Source organism: Mytilus trossulus, chromosome 9 (assembly GCF_036588685.1).
Source record: "Mytilus trossulus isolate FHL-02 chromosome 9, PNRI_Mtr1.1.1.hap1, whole genome shotgun sequence".
Taxonomy (NCBI): Eukaryota; Metazoa; Mollusca; class Bivalvia; order Mytilida; family Mytilidae; genus Mytilus; species Mytilus trossulus.
In genome coordinates, this window is record NC_086381.1 from 869,617 (window position 1) to 885,875 (window position 16,259).

The 16,259-nt window shown below is 32.7% G+C and overlaps 1 protein-coding gene across 1 annotated transcript; it reads left to right on the forward strand.

Moving 5' to 3' along the window:
* The first annotated feature begins 62 nt into the window (after positions 1 to 62).
* On the forward strand, positions 63 to 8,972 carry LOC134684263 (uncharacterized). Its single transcript, XM_063543532.1, has 5 exons — positions 63 to 128; positions 1,725 to 2,415; positions 3,826 to 4,288; positions 4,988 to 5,011; positions 5,796 to 8,972. Coding segments are annotated over exons 1-5 (3,879 nt in total). The 5' UTR covers positions 63 to 126; the 3' UTR covers positions 8,495 to 8,972.
* Positions 8,973 to 16,259: the final 7,287 nt, after the last annotated feature.

Below are 16,259 nucleotides of genomic sequence, written 5' to 3' on the forward strand. Positions count from 1 at the left end.
ATCGATTTTAGTATTTTGGTTCTATAAATACTTTATCATTTATTATATCGTCGTCATTGCATGTTTCCTGTCTACATTGCACAGTGATAGCGAAAATGACGACGGAAATATTTGATATTATATAAAATGTAAGTGTATGATACTTATTATAAGGATCTTTTTTCATTTGATAAAACATTCATATACACTATTAGGAATACTTACACATAAACAGTAATATTAGATAAATTTGTATGTTTAAGTGGCTCATATCGTATTTTCGTCCTGATTTATAAGATTTTCAACAATGTAAACTAACAAATCTTTTGAATAGACTTATTCTTAACGGTTATCAATGTATCACAGTTGTATCAGCTTTTAATATTGTCAATATGAATCTTATTTTTAAAATGTACACATCACTGGAGATATACAAAATTCTTTTGTGAATTCAGTGGTGAAATCTTAAGATCCAAGGTCAATAGATCGTGGCTGCAGGGCTTGTACAATTTATCAATATGAATTGGAGGTGTGATAAAGAAAATAAACTAGCATATGAAATAGTTGAGTAACTGCTTACAGTTTACTTTTAAAAAAGGGCGAACGATACCAGAGGGACATTCAAACTCATAGATCTAAAATAAACTGACGACACCATAGCTAAAAAAGAAAAAAGACAAACAGACAAATATTTGTCACACGAAACAGCATAAAAAACTAAAAACCAAATAACAAGAACCCCTCAAAAACTGGGGGTGATTTCAGGTACTCTAATCGTCATAGTCTTGCCTCCGAATTTCGTCAATTGAAGACAAGTAAGGAGAAAAAGACAAAATATTGCAAAAAAAAAGCATAATGTGAGTTACTATAATGAAACGAAGTATAGGTTTTTGGTAAACATAAAGCAGCAATGATATAAAACAACAAAAATACATTTTAAGATCAGCATAAGTCTTTATCAATGGCAAGTATATTAATCATGTATGTACCAAACATTATTAATCACGAGTTGTGTATACGTAAATATGTTAATTACATACAATCCTCTATATGCATATTAAGTAGCAACATTGCAGCAGCACCTGCATACGGGGTATATATCTCCCAATTGATACGATATTCCCGTGCTTGCATTTCCTATCATGATTTTCTTGATAGAGGGTTACTGCTCACAAGGAAGCTATTAAACCAAGAGTTCCAAATGGTTAAGTTGAAATCATCCCTTCGTAAGTGTTATGGACGCCATCACGAGTTGGTTGACCGTTATGGAATAACCGTTTCACAAATGATATCGGATATGTTCCTCATGTCGTAACTACAATCCCCTTCCCTTTCAAGAATTTGACCTACCGAATTAGACTATTTACCGGATTATTAATCATATATGCAACACGACGGGTGCCGCATGTGGAACAGGATCTGCTAACCTTCCGGAGCACCTGAGATCACCCCTGGTTTTTGGTGGGGTTCGTGTTGTTTATTCTTTAGTTTTCTATGTTGTGTCATGTGTACAATTGTTTTTCTGTTGTTTTTTTTTTCATTTTTAGCCATGGCGTTGTCAGTTTGTTTTAGATTTATGAGTTTGACTGTCCCGTTGATATATTTCGGCCCTCTTTTAAATGTCACAAACAGCCACCCCGTCGTAAAACTTTCAAATATCAACATGGTCAAAGTTGGTCTGCATAACTGTAGGCAAGTATAGATTCCGTTATATGTAAACATTCTTATATCTACTTATTTTATAGGTTAAGCACTCAGAAAGAGAGAGAAAACTTCTACAGAATCTCAACAATAATTGTTGATCATGGAAAAGAGTCGTTGATTTTGTTGTTAGATAATGAACTTAACTCTAACAATCAAACACTGGAGGATTTCATAAACTTGAACCAGCATGACATATATCATTTATGCTTTAATAGATATACATGTTGCCAGTGTGTCAACAGAAAATTACCACTAACCACTCCTACGAGTAGAGTTCTTCATCCCGATCAATTAAATATACTGCTAGACAAAAATGGAAAAACCCTGTCTTGTCATAATATTAAAAGCAAGGCACAATTCTGTTGCTGTCCCGCAAAATCCACTCTTACAACAAAACATCTGGATTTAACATTTCTTCGTTGTCTGCTGATTAATTTTGCCTCGATCTGTCCTCCGAATAGTAACATTAGACTTGCAGTTGATGACCTTATTGGACATCGGAATAAATTGTATGGACATGCGCAAGAAGCCAAATGTTCAGGTACTGACTATATACTTTACAAAAGTCAAATTGAAACAGTCATTCTTACAATTGCAAAATCGTGCAATAAAAAAAGTGAAATGAAACAAAAACTCAAAGATGCTGAAGTTCGACCATTGGATGAAATAATATGTCAACAATATCAAAACTGTTTGTTGTCTGATATTCGACAAAACGAAGAAATCAAAACGGTAAGTTCAAATTATAGACATATGCAATATCGGTAGCTTTACAAATAATTTTGATCTACCGATATCATCAAACAACCCTTACAAAATACAAAAAAATACATATAACAGCAAAGAAATGGAGACGACAGTAATATTGTTTTTGATATTCATTCTTTTCAACTCTTTTCAAATATATTTGGTTGTTGTTTTCCTAAAGTGTAGTCACAAATAGGTCATGTCCATGCCGAAAGGGATTGAATTATCAACTAATCAAATAAGTACAGTTTTAAAAATGATTAACGAGGAAAACTGCTGGCACATTTATACTACCATTAAATTTAAAGTGCAGAACATTAGCAAATACTGATTCTGAAAGAAATTTTTCAAGAGTTTAAATCATGGACAAATGTTAGAATATCCTATTTTGACTAATCATTATTATTATTATAATTTTTTCCTTTCCGAGCGGATATTGTCGTCCATTTTTAGACTTTAAAATTGAGAATGGAAATGGGGAATGTGTCAAAGAGACAACAACCCGACCAAATAAAAAAAAACAACAGCAGATATACTCGTATATCCAATGCAACCAAATTAACGCATTGGTATTACCGATAGACATACTAAGGCGTCTCGGTAATAAAGCTTCTTTAATAAAAGTAATCCTTATGTTTCAAGGGGGATTATTACTTCTTGTAGAGCAAAAATGAAACATAAACAGGACTTCCGAGTTGATATATCCAACTTCTGTGATACTGTGAAAACAAGTAGACATTTATTAAACACAACACGATAGAGTTCAAACAACACACACACAGTACACGTCTATAGGTAGAACGATAGTTGTCTTTGGTTTCATTTTGAATTAGCTTATAATCCTTAGTAATTGTTAGCGACTTTTTTTCTTTCATATAGACATGGTTTTGTAGTGATTCTAAAAACATAACTCTTTAATAAAATTAACGGTACCAATTTTCTAGCACCAGATGCACATTTCGACAATACATGTCTCTTCAGTGTGATACTCATGGCCAAAAACTTTGAAATCTAAAGCTTATATAAAAGATGAAGAGCTATAATCCGAAAGGTCTAAAAAGTATAGGCAAATACGTGAAAAGAATCAGAGCTTTGCATGAGGGAGATACATTCCTTAATTTATAATAATTTCTAATATTTTGTAACAGCAAATTTTAATAACACAAACAATCCGTATTTTGTACTGGCTACTGGGCTGGTCATACACTCGGGGACTAATAGTCCACCAGCAGAGGCATCGACCCAGTGGTAGTAATAAAATTAACGATACCAATTTTCTTGCACCAGATGCGCATTTCGACAATACATGTCTCTTTAGTAATGCTCGTGGCCAAAATTGCGTAGTGGTTAGTTCGATACCGGATTCCTAATGTATGTCCTCAATTTCTTATATAGGAAATATATATGATAAGAGAACAATCTAGACAAAACAGAGATCAAATCGTCCAGCGCATCTTGGAGAGCAAAGAGAAAATCGCAAACAATATCACGTCCCAGAATGAAGCATTTACGGACAAAATCGACGGAATGATGGAAAGTTTAACTCAAAGGGATGAAATTTTATATGAACGAATTAAAAGTCTTCATGTTAAAGTTGTTGACGAAGTCAACATACATAGCAAAGAAATTATGAGAACAATAAAAACAGAAGAAGATGATGTACAGATGCAGCATACGGAACTCATTGGACATTTACATAAAACAGAGCACAATATTCGATTAAACACAGTAGAACAAAGGGAAGGTATTCTGACACAATTAGAAAAAACAAGACAAGACATAACTGATCAGATTCATAACCTAAGTATGGATGTTAAAGAATCAGTAACCAATCAGGCGATCAAAACAAGAAAATTAGGTAATTCTGATGTAGCAGAATATCTTTGGTTCCGTAAAATAACGTCAAGTACATTTTTTGAACAAAATTGTATGTTATAATTAGGTTCAAAGTACATAACAAATCATTCACACACAAGCAGTGGAAATAAAAGCTACTTAATTTTTTCGTCAAAACAAAAAAGAAGTGCATTTTTAAAGAAACATGCAGTTAAATGTAAAATCATAAAAATGCATAGTTCACAGGAAAAGTTCCTAATCAAATGTCAAAATCATTAGCTCAAACGAACGGATAACAACTGTCCTAATTCTGACTTAGTACAGGCATTTTCGTATTTACAAAATGGTGGAAAAAACCTGGTTTTATAGGTATCTAAACCTCTCACTTGTATGACAGTCGCATGAAATTCGATTATATTGACAACAATATATAAACAAAGTAAACAAACAGAATACATATAATGTATGTTGAATGTTTTAACAAATGCGCTTAGTGTTAAGGGTTTCAGAAATGAACTTTGAGTTGTGATTATCACATTATATATCCTGAATAGCATGGTATATCAGACATTGGTATTGTTGTTTTTAAATCTTGATTTATGTTTTATGTATAATTTATTAAAACTTATTTAAACTCAATAATGTTATAATGAGAAAAGAAGTATGTTTGAACATTCAAATGATTTTAACACTTATTATATTATCTTCATTTGTCTTACAGATGTCCGAAAACAAAATCTTATAGGTGAGATAAATTTTAAATTTTAGTATACTTGTATTAGTATAATTGATAATTTACAAATTAAAAAAAATATAATTGGTTTGGGTTTTTTCGTGTTATTGAATATTCACTTCTTCTGCAGAATGGAAAAAAAGTTTTTGCCAAATAAATCAAGATTGATATTCTGCTTCTCATATTAAAAAAATGCTTGAAGATTAAACTCCTAAACGTAAATACACCAGAAATAGTTACTTCTCCTGAATATAATTCATTACGCTGTTAGCTCACTCGACCTTACTATGCAATACGATAAAGCTTTCGTTTGTCGAATATAGCCTATCCTAGACGGCTTTATCTAGTGGTGGAAAAACTAAAAAGATTATTATACCGAAATACGAATGGAAAACCCCTGTCCAATCCCTGAGTTGACCAATACATTTCCTTATGTGTTGCACAGTAATACAAGTGTATCTTTTAGATCCGATGATTTTTTTTCTGTCGCAAAGGATGTGAATAACCATGCCGTCACACCAACTGACTTTATTATACACGTTTTAGCATTTTATAATTTATAAACAGACATTATTCATCTGAAAACCCATAGTTATATAGAGAATTATATACTAGTAGATAAACTTCGTCAAAACTTTTGTCATGACAAAGCTGTTTTTAAAGAAGGACATGAATGAATCAACATAATACTAACATTATAAGCATTCACTTATTGTAAACAAACGATAGATTTCTGAAACTCTGCAATGATAAATTGTGAATTAAATGTAATTTTCTTTCATTCATATTATTATAGATCACAGCAATGCGATAATTCAAGGTCACCTATCTGATGAAACATTCGTTAAAACAGCTGCGCTTGAGAAGGGGAAAACTATTCTAAATGAACAAAGCCTTCTGATTCTGCTAGGCAAAGGAGGTTCTGGTAAAACACAGATAGCGCTGAATTTAGCATCCGTGTACAAAGATAAAGGATACATTCCATTTTTCTTCTTAGACAAAGATGTTATTAAGTACAGAGATTTAATTTCGTTGGCCGAAAAATGCATCGTAATTGTTGAGGATCTTTTTGGTAGGAGAAATGTTGACTTTCACGAAGGTAGTCACAAAAATATTCTGGATATTTTGTCAAATTGTTTAAAGACATCTACGCTCTTGAAAATGGTGTTTACAATAAGAAACGACCCAAAATGCAGTGAAAACATTTTAGCAAAGCACGATATATTTGATAAAAAATGTATTGTGAATTTAGATTATAAATACAGACTAACAGACAAAGAACGGATCACAATGATTTTGAGTCATATGAGATATAATTCAATCATCCCTTGTAAAAGTCCAGTAAAGGTAGATATATATTTTGACGATGACCCCTATCCTAGATGTTCATCTGAATGTACTGCTGATGTCATTGCATTGTCAGACAACAACACTCAAATATGTACTAACACAGTTTACCAATGCTGCATGTGTGACACATATTTAGGATTTCCAGAAACTTGTCGGATGTTTTGCAGTGATAAATCCCTAACGATACTTGGTGTGGCATATTTTCGTACCACTAATAAATCGTTGATAAATAAGGTCACAGATCTTTTCACAGAAGGCTTTGACAAATTATCTTGTCGTTACCAGTACTGTGTATTGGTATACACTGCTTTGAAATGTAATTTTTTCGATAACAACATTTTAGGAAGCCATATAGAAAATGATGAATTGTTCCAGAGGATATTTTCTATATTTGATGACAAGAAATCAAAGATACGAAAAACGTTAGTCCAACAAGCTATTCTTACCCTTGAAGGAGGGTACCTAATAAAAAGTTCAAAGTTTGGTGAGTTTTACCAAGATTGGGTTACATATCCAAGAGGAAACGCCTACACGTTTAAACATCAAGCCGTCCATGATGCTGTTCTTGTCTCATTTGGTAACGAATGTCCCGAAACATTGATGAAACTTGATATCTGCGATCTTGGATTTATTTTACAATATATAAGGCCAAGCTTGAAACAACATGATTTCAATTCATCCGTCATACATGTGGATCAAAAACTACTTATTGATAAGCTGGTCTACTTTCTAGATGATGATTTGTCATTCAAAATCAATTTTTCCTCAGAATTTCAAATTACAGGAATTTTGAATCCATGGAATCCGCCGTTACCTGGCTGTGCAGATGATGAAGACAGTTTTCAGGACCAAACACAATCTGACGAAAGCAAAGGCAATGAAAGTTCTGATGATGAAAATAGTTTATTTGATTCAGAGTCTGAAGATTCCAATCCTGAAAGCGATACAAATGACACAGATGATGACGGAGAACCTTGGTTCCGTAGTTATCCAGAACTAATAGGGGAATATATTAGGAAATGCATTATAGAAAAAAAATTCATCACATTTGTTAAACTATTTCTTGAAAGACTCTCTACACGTGTACCATCCCCAGAGCAAATGAAGGCGTTCCTCAATGGACTGACCAGAAGTGGAACCTGCTTGATGAACTTAACAGTCAATTCAGACATCATACGTGATTCTACGTTCAAATATGGAGATGTAAATGTACTTTGTCTTATGTTTAGACCAAAGAGTTCGAATATTAAGCATTATAGTTTTTATGAATTAGATGATATCGTTCTTCAAGACAGACTTATTGCAATCATTGACGAAAAACAAAGTTATAAAATTATAACGGAAATTGGAAACTTTTTGTATAGAATTGGAATTCAAGATGAAAACCCTAAGTTTGTCCAAAGATATTTGGACAGCATTATCGATAAATATAACAAACGAGAACATGTTTATAAAGTCCGTTATATCATCGATGGTATGACTGGCAAAGGCAGCCGAACTGGTGTTGTCTCCCTTTTTATAAAATTCATGCAAAAACACTTACTTACCTATGGAAGTATTAAAGCTATCATTGGTCTTTGGGAATCATTATACGCTGCAACACACAACATCAGTCAGACGGATAGTAATATACAATTAATGGCAGTTCTAGAAAATAAATTCAAACATCATATACTGCTAGGCGCAGATACTGAACATGGAGGGAAATACAAACTACATACGCAGGAGTACGGAGCACGTCTATTCGACCTAGGTGTTAAAATTCAAGACAACATGTTAATCGAAGACCTGATATCAAAAATGGTTGAAATTTACGAAGTGTTTCTTGGAGGTAGATTGACTTATTATTTTGAATCACCAAACAGTTTCCATTTCTTAGTTTATTTCTATAACGGATTTACTAAATTTGATTCGCGAAAAGAAGATGCAACACAAATGTGTCCTTTTGGAATGAAAAAACTGCATCGTCATTTGAAGCGATATAAAATATTTTTAAAGAAAGTAAGAGAAGCAATATCCCATGCCAACCAGCCAGAGGAAGACGTAGCTAATATTGAGTTTTTGTGTATACTTAGGAACATGAGCATTCACAATCCTAACAACAGTATTGACGAGGATGATGGAGAGGACGATGGTGATCAATGATCTTAAAAACAACTTCGAAATTGAAAAATTACAGATTCGTTGACTGTTGTTTCAAGCATAACACAATCATATTTCATTCTTCATTCAAACTGGGTTTTATTACATATACATTACACAGCTAAGATTGTTACTAAAGTGGCTCCAATTAAAATAGTTGAAGGTCAATAACAATCTGACATTGTTCCAGACTGTTACAACTTCTTTAGTCAAAGTTGCAATTGACCTTAGATGAAATTGATCTATTTTCAGTTGCTTTTACTCATTATGCTCCTAACGTTTCTTTTTATCAATGCATCCATGTGATTAAAACGACAACAGTTATACAAATGTATTTTGAAAAATAGTTTTAAACAAAATATTACATATAGTTTTAGAACGGGTAAATAGAAGTTATTATATGCATTTTTATAAATATTCACACTAGTTTACAATACACAAATAATCAATCATTAACAATAAAAATACTTCGTATTAAATATATATATATATTGTTATAAACTGTTAAGCCGAGTAGTCCGCACTTCTGTGTTGAAATGCACTGTATATAGTCATAATTATAAATACTTTAAATGGTTGAAATACTAAGACTTTTTTTACCTCAGGTAAATACAACCTTAGCTGCATATAGCAACACTGTTAGGAATTATTTGTCTGCAAAAAACACCAAAATACTGACCATGAACTCAAAGGAAAATTCAATCGGAAAGTTCCTAATCACATGGCAAAATCAAATGACAAAACACATAAAAAATGAATGGACAGCAACTGTCATATTCCTGACTTGGTACAGGCATTTTCAAATGTAGAAATTGGTGGATTGAACCTGGTTTTATAGCGCTACGTACTTTTACTTGTACGACAGTCGCATCAAATTTGATGATATCGACAATGATGCGTGAACAAAACAAACAGGCACAATAGGAAAAAATGTCACAAATAAGGGTAAAAGTCTAATTCGGTGGGTCACATTCGTGAAAAGGCAACGGGATTGTAATTACGACATACGGAACATATCCGATTTCATATAACAGATATTCCATAACGGTTGACCAACACGTGATGCATTGCGTCTGTAAAATTAACGCATTGATGATTTCAGATTCTCAATGCTTCACTATAAAGAAGCTGAAATCATCTCTTTTGTCATTATGTTTTGTTTTCAACCGACCCTCATAGTCATTTTCTGGATATAAATCCTAATCAAGTGGCAACATCAGGAGCTCAAACGCATCAAACGAAGGGATAACAACTGGCATTGTACTGACTTGGTGCAGGCATTTCCTATGTAGAAAATGGTGGATTGAATCTGGTTTTATAGCCCTAAACCTCTCACTTGTATGACATTCTCATCAAAGTCTGTTATATGTACCACGATGTGAACAAAATAATAAATATAATAGTCAAAAATATTGGTACAGCAGTCATCACTGTGTTAGAATTTTAAAAGAAACAATTTTACAAAAAAACAGAAAAGCATCCATCAAATTAAATTTATTGCTTTGCGTGTATGACGTCAGAACATGTATACGTCACATAGAAAGCACTCCAACTTCGTACTTTATTTATTTATTTATTTATTTTTTGATCAGAGCGTAACTGATGAGTCTTTTGAAGACGAAAATTGCGTCTGGCGTAAATATAGAATTTTAATTTGGGTATCTATGATGACTTTATGTATCATTATTGTATTGATATTTTTACGTGTCAAAGTCATATTTTGTGATTTTATAACATATTGATAATGCGAATATAGTTGAATTATACCGAAAGGTCATTAAAACTTGTCAGTTTAACACAAGCTCACAATGCTTCGGCAAACAACTAAGTACTATCAAATACAAACGAAATTATACAAAACACAACATAGAAAAAGAAAGACTGAATAATACGAAACCAAACAGAAAACAGCCAGGATCGTATGTGTCCTGCTGAATAATTAAGCAGAACCTGCTCTACACGTAGCGCCCGTCATGCTGTCCGGAACATATCCGTCGTTTTCAGTAAGCTAGATATTCTAAAATGATAAACCAATTGGTGATGGCGTAAGTAAAATTTTTAGATAGATGAATTCACCTTCACCACTTTTTACCTTTAAAGTATCAGCTTCCTTGTGAGTAGACAATCTCTATTTCAGGAAATTGTGATAGATAATATAATCCATGGAAAAAAAGTAAAAACCAAAACACTGAAATCCAAGGACAATTTTAAACGGGAAGTTCCTTAGCAAATGGAAAAGCAAAGCTCATCAAACGAAGGGATATCTACTGTCAAATTACTGACTTGGTACACAAGATACAATAAATATCGAATGTAATAACAAAAACGTGCAAGATGTTAGAATTTACAAACTTTCTGATCAAAGCATTGTCGTTGCAGTTTGGTTTTAATGAATCATCATTTTTGAATTCAGACAAGGTTTATTCAGTTCAAGTTCAACAACACTAGAACTGCCATTCAAATTTGCGAATACGATTTACACAATAATATATCACTAGCAATCGAACTTCCCAATGAATATATAATGTTCGGGAAAATATCTAGAACTCATACATTATATCACGTATCTAGAAACCATTTCGATAGTGATTGTAATAGATTATAAAAAAGGATTGCTTTGTGAACTATGCATTTTATAATAAAGGTATGAGAAGTCTGTTATAGTTTTAAGGTAATTTGTTCCAGTTTAATACATTAAGTCCTTAATGCTATTTAACCTAAAATTGTCCTGGGATTTCAGTGTTTTTGTTTCAAACTTTATTTGTCCTTTTTAACGTTTTGGGATTCGAGCCTAACTGATAAGTGTTAAGTAGACGACACGCGCGTCTGGCGTAAAAACAAGATTTGATCCTTGTATCTATGATAAGTTCAATGATAGTTTGGAGCAACGTCATACATATTTCTGTAAATAATTACATAATCTCAATTTGATTGTGCTGCTAGGTCACATATACGATACGTGGTCTATAACATATTTTGTTTCTTGTTATTAATTATATAGAGATCTTTAAAGGCAAAACACAAAAATCACTGAAAACTTAAAATAACCTTTGAAGCACGTGATTGTTATATCAACAAAAAATAGAAGAATGCTACACCCTATGTAATATTATAGTTTAAACGGTTATCGATTTTCATATTCAAAATCTATAAATAGCTTATCAGCAGTTTTCATTAACTATTTATTCTAAAACGGCCTCTTCCTGTTTATACTGCACACATTGATAAAAGGGATTACAAAGAGAATTTGAAGACGTGATGTTTGCACAGTAACTAAAATGTGAGTTTCAGATATGTATTATATTTGAATATATATAAAATTGAAGATTAATGACCTTAACACAGTTTTAATTATTTAAAAAAAAAAACAAAAAAAAAACTACATTGTTATAGCTTCATTATTCTTCTCTTCATAAATTAACTGAACATTATTGATACAACAATGGAGTAACTTTTTCCCTTTGAAACGTTTTGAACTTCATAGAAATACGCGAATTTTCTACTTTGGCTTTTGCGATATATCTGTTAATCTTACAGTGTGATTCATTGTGTGGTTTATTGTGTGATTGCTGATTTTTTTTCAAATACAAATATATATCAAATTACATAAGATAAAATATGAATACCAAATAATGTCATAGAGCACATGATAAATATGTCATCAAGCAGCACAATCAAATTGAGCTTCTATCAATATAAACCGGAATGATCAAAGACATGTACGGCTTGGAACCAGCATAGTAGGATAACTGTTCATGACGCTATGTATTTAACGCGTTTATCACAAATCAATATAACTAGAACTCCATGAACGTTTCTACATAAATATGCATCGTTTTTAATCATAAATTCAATTACAATGGGACATATTTAAAATCTTTAAAAACAAATTCATATCTTTGTCGTAAAATGCATATTTCACAAAGCAGTCCTTTGTTGATTATCTGTTATATTCACTATCTAAAGGGTCACTAGATAGTTTATGTTATGTATGCGTTCTAGATATTTACCCAAACATTATATAATCAGTTGAAAGTTCATTTTTTATTGAAGTGTAATGTTTAAAGTTTATTCGAACAATTGAAGTGCAGTGTCATTTTACCTGATCTGATATAACCTTGAAATAGAACTGTTTTAACTGATTTTTATAGTTTGTTCTTCTGTTGTACTTTTACTCAACTGTAATAGGTAAGGGGAAGGTTAAAATCCCGCTTACGTGTTTAAACCAGCCACATTATGTATGTATAAGTGAAATCAAATGCCTGACATTCAGTGTTTGTTATTTGTTGAAGTGTTACCTGACTTTGCGGTATGGGTATTTCTCATTGTTGACGGCCGTATAATAACCTAGAACTATTAGTTCATGTGTCATTTGGTCTCCTGTGAAGAGCTGTCTCATTGGCAATCTTATCACATCTACTTCTTGTAAGTGTCTCATCTAAAAACAGCAGACAAACAAACAAACAAACAAACAGCGACGACAAAATGTGATTCAGATAGTACGGACGCCCTGGAGTGCCATGCAAAAAACAATTTCAACTTTTGAGCACAAGTTACCAAATGGCGCGCACAAGTTACTAACTTGCGCGCACAAGTTACTATCTTGCGCGCACAAGTGCCATCACGAGTTGGTTGACCGTTATGAAATAACCGTTTCACAAATGATATCGGATATGTTCCTTACGTCGTTACTACAATCCCCTTTCCTTACATGAATTTGACCTACCGAATTAGACTATTTACCGGATTGTAATCACATAATCAACATGACGGGTGCCGCATGTGGAATAGGATCTGCTTACCCTTCCGGAGAACCTATGATCACCCCTAGTTTTTGGTGGGGTTCGTGTTGTTTATTCTTTAGTTTTCTATGTTGTGTCATGTGTACTATTGTTTTTCTGTTTGTCTTTTTCATTTTTAGCCATGGCGTTGTCAGTTTGTTTTAGATTTATGAGTTTGACTGTCCCTTTGGTATCTTTCATCCCTCTTTTACTATCTTGTGCGCACGAGTTATTTACTTGTGCGCACGAATTGTGCATTTTGTGCGCACAAGTTGCACGTACTCTGATAGACATGCGCTGTTTTGCTAAAAAGACTACTTTATGGAACGCCGTAGCTGCCGAATACAACGGGTGCCGTATACCGTGCTGGAAATACTTACCCTTCCGGAGTTCGTGTTTTTTTCTCATTTATTATTTATAACTGTTGATGTAAATGTCTTTTGGATTTGTGAGTCTTTGTTTACTCCTTGGTTATGATTGTTAGTGTCTTTAATACAAATTCTATACACTAAGTTAAAGGAGTATGTCTATTAAGACCCCTTTTTGGCCCCAAGATATAGCAATTTTACAACAATGTTAGATTGTGAACTTTTAGTTATTTTTTGGAAAGTAGAATGCTTCTGCTACATAAATATGGGCTATTTTGGACAATAAAATGCACATATATCGGGTACTAGTATGACCAGGTTGTTGGTCACCTCTGTCATGTTCATTAGTTTCGGGGGAAACTAGCGGTAGTTTAGATAAAGTCCAAGTCGCTGGAAAGTTTACATATTTATTTCACATCCATATATTTCAAATATCAAAACATAACTGAATAACAACATAAAACAGATATAAAATACAAATTCAAAAGACTGATTGACATGCGGAAAATAAACCAATCAAATATCTTTTTATTAAATAATATTAATTCGCGTTTTGCCGAAAGCGGGGCTTACAGATTAAAAACATGCTTCGTCAAAAATGGCTTTCGGCAGTTATCACTTAGTGTCAAATTATCTATATTCTTTGTTACAAAACCTTTTATCTTAAAGACGGATATAAATCTTTGATAATAAATCTAAATGAAAGGATTATAGTTAAGTGTAAAATACAAGTAACTTTTGAATAGCGTAAAATACAATGAACTAATAAATTATTAAAACGCATTGACGACTCGGAATAATTGATCAAAAGCAAATATTATAAAAATATACAAAATCCTAAATGTGAACTTTGAACGAACAATTGTCGGGTCATATTACCCCGTCGCTCCTTATCTGATACTCCCGTATCAGCATGTGTAAATTATGAACGAATGATATTTCAAAATGCATACAGGAAAAATGAAAAAGGGCAACATTGTATTTACATTATTTACAAGCGCGCTATTACGAACATTTGTCGTCAAAAATTTTCTCTCTCAAAATATCTTAAAAGTACATGTAATTAAATATAAGTGTGTCTAAATACCAACACGAATAAATCACGAATCAATATGTATAAAACGAAGTTTGTAATATTTGACACCACGCAAATAACAAATGAACACTGTGTCTCTTTCTTTCATAAATTCGATACTTGAATCTATATGGGGATATACAATAAATATAAACATTGTCATTGTATTAAAAGTCATTGTTTTGTCAAATAAATCTGTTTTCATCACCAACTCTCTTTCCATCTGGAATGAACACTAAGAATATCACGCAGATTCTCTTCAATCTGAACTTTGTTACTACATATTTTAAGTTTCAGGAACATTTGTCAATGGGACTGGCCCATTCACTTTGTGACGGTTCTATAATATTGTATTTTAACATCTCTTCAACATGTTTGCTGGCTTCTCCTTTGACGACTGGTGATTGCCTGTAGAAACTTTGTCTTACAGGTTGCGCATCGCCTGTTTCGATACGGTGGGGATGGAGATCTGTACAACCAAGTTCGGATAGATTTATTGCAAAAACGTCCCTATTTACACCTAACATAACCATTAGTTTTTGTTTTTGTTCTTTTGTTAAATCAGAGTCAGAAAAATTGAAATTTAAACTTTTAGCTATTTCGATGTACTTTGCTTCATTATTTTTATTGTATGTACCCTTATCTATTGAATTTATTTCTACTGTGTCATCGGTGATTTCACTTGAAATCGAGTTCTCTATAATGTCACTGAACTTGCCTATTTTTGTATGTTTTGATAACCGTACTTTTGCATTTGTAGGATTAAGGACTTGTAAAAATGTTTTATTGTTTCTTATTTGTACAAGACATGTGGCACCTACAATATTCTGTTTACCAACCAAGGCTGGGTTCGGTTCAATAATACCTAATTTAGATTTTATACTTTTGTCAACAGTTTGAACGGGGATAATGACTTCGGACCTACTTGGAATTACTTCATCGTTAACTAAAGAAATAAAGCATATACTATTGTCATTATTATCACCATTAGTAAGGGGAACTTCAGTAATACCAGACTGAAGAACAAGGGTTTTGTCATCAAAATTAAGCCTAGCTTTTTGTTTGTCTAAGAAATCTAAACCAAGAATAATTGAATGTGTAAAATTTTCAAAAATATGAAAAGTTTGTTGCATAGTTAAACGACCTATTTCTATAGGGACATTAATTGTTCCTATTCCTCTTAAAGATGCTCCACTTGCTCCGGTTGCAAGAAGAGATGCCTTTTCAAGTGTAACCTTCTTATGCAAATTTGCATAATAAAAATCTGCCGAAATTGCGCTAATAGTAGCTCCAGAATCAACCATAGCCATACCAGAATGATTTGCAACCCGAATTTTAATTAAATTTGATGCTTTTGTGTTATTTAAACCTGTTGCCGAAATGAATTTTGTTGGTTGCGCCGAAAAATGTTTTGGTTTTGATCTACACATTTTTGCTTTGTGGCCTATGGATTTGCATTTATTGCATTTTATTCTAATAAAGCGACATTGAGATGGTATATGGTCACACTCACCGCATCTGTGGCATGGGTTACGTCTGCGTTG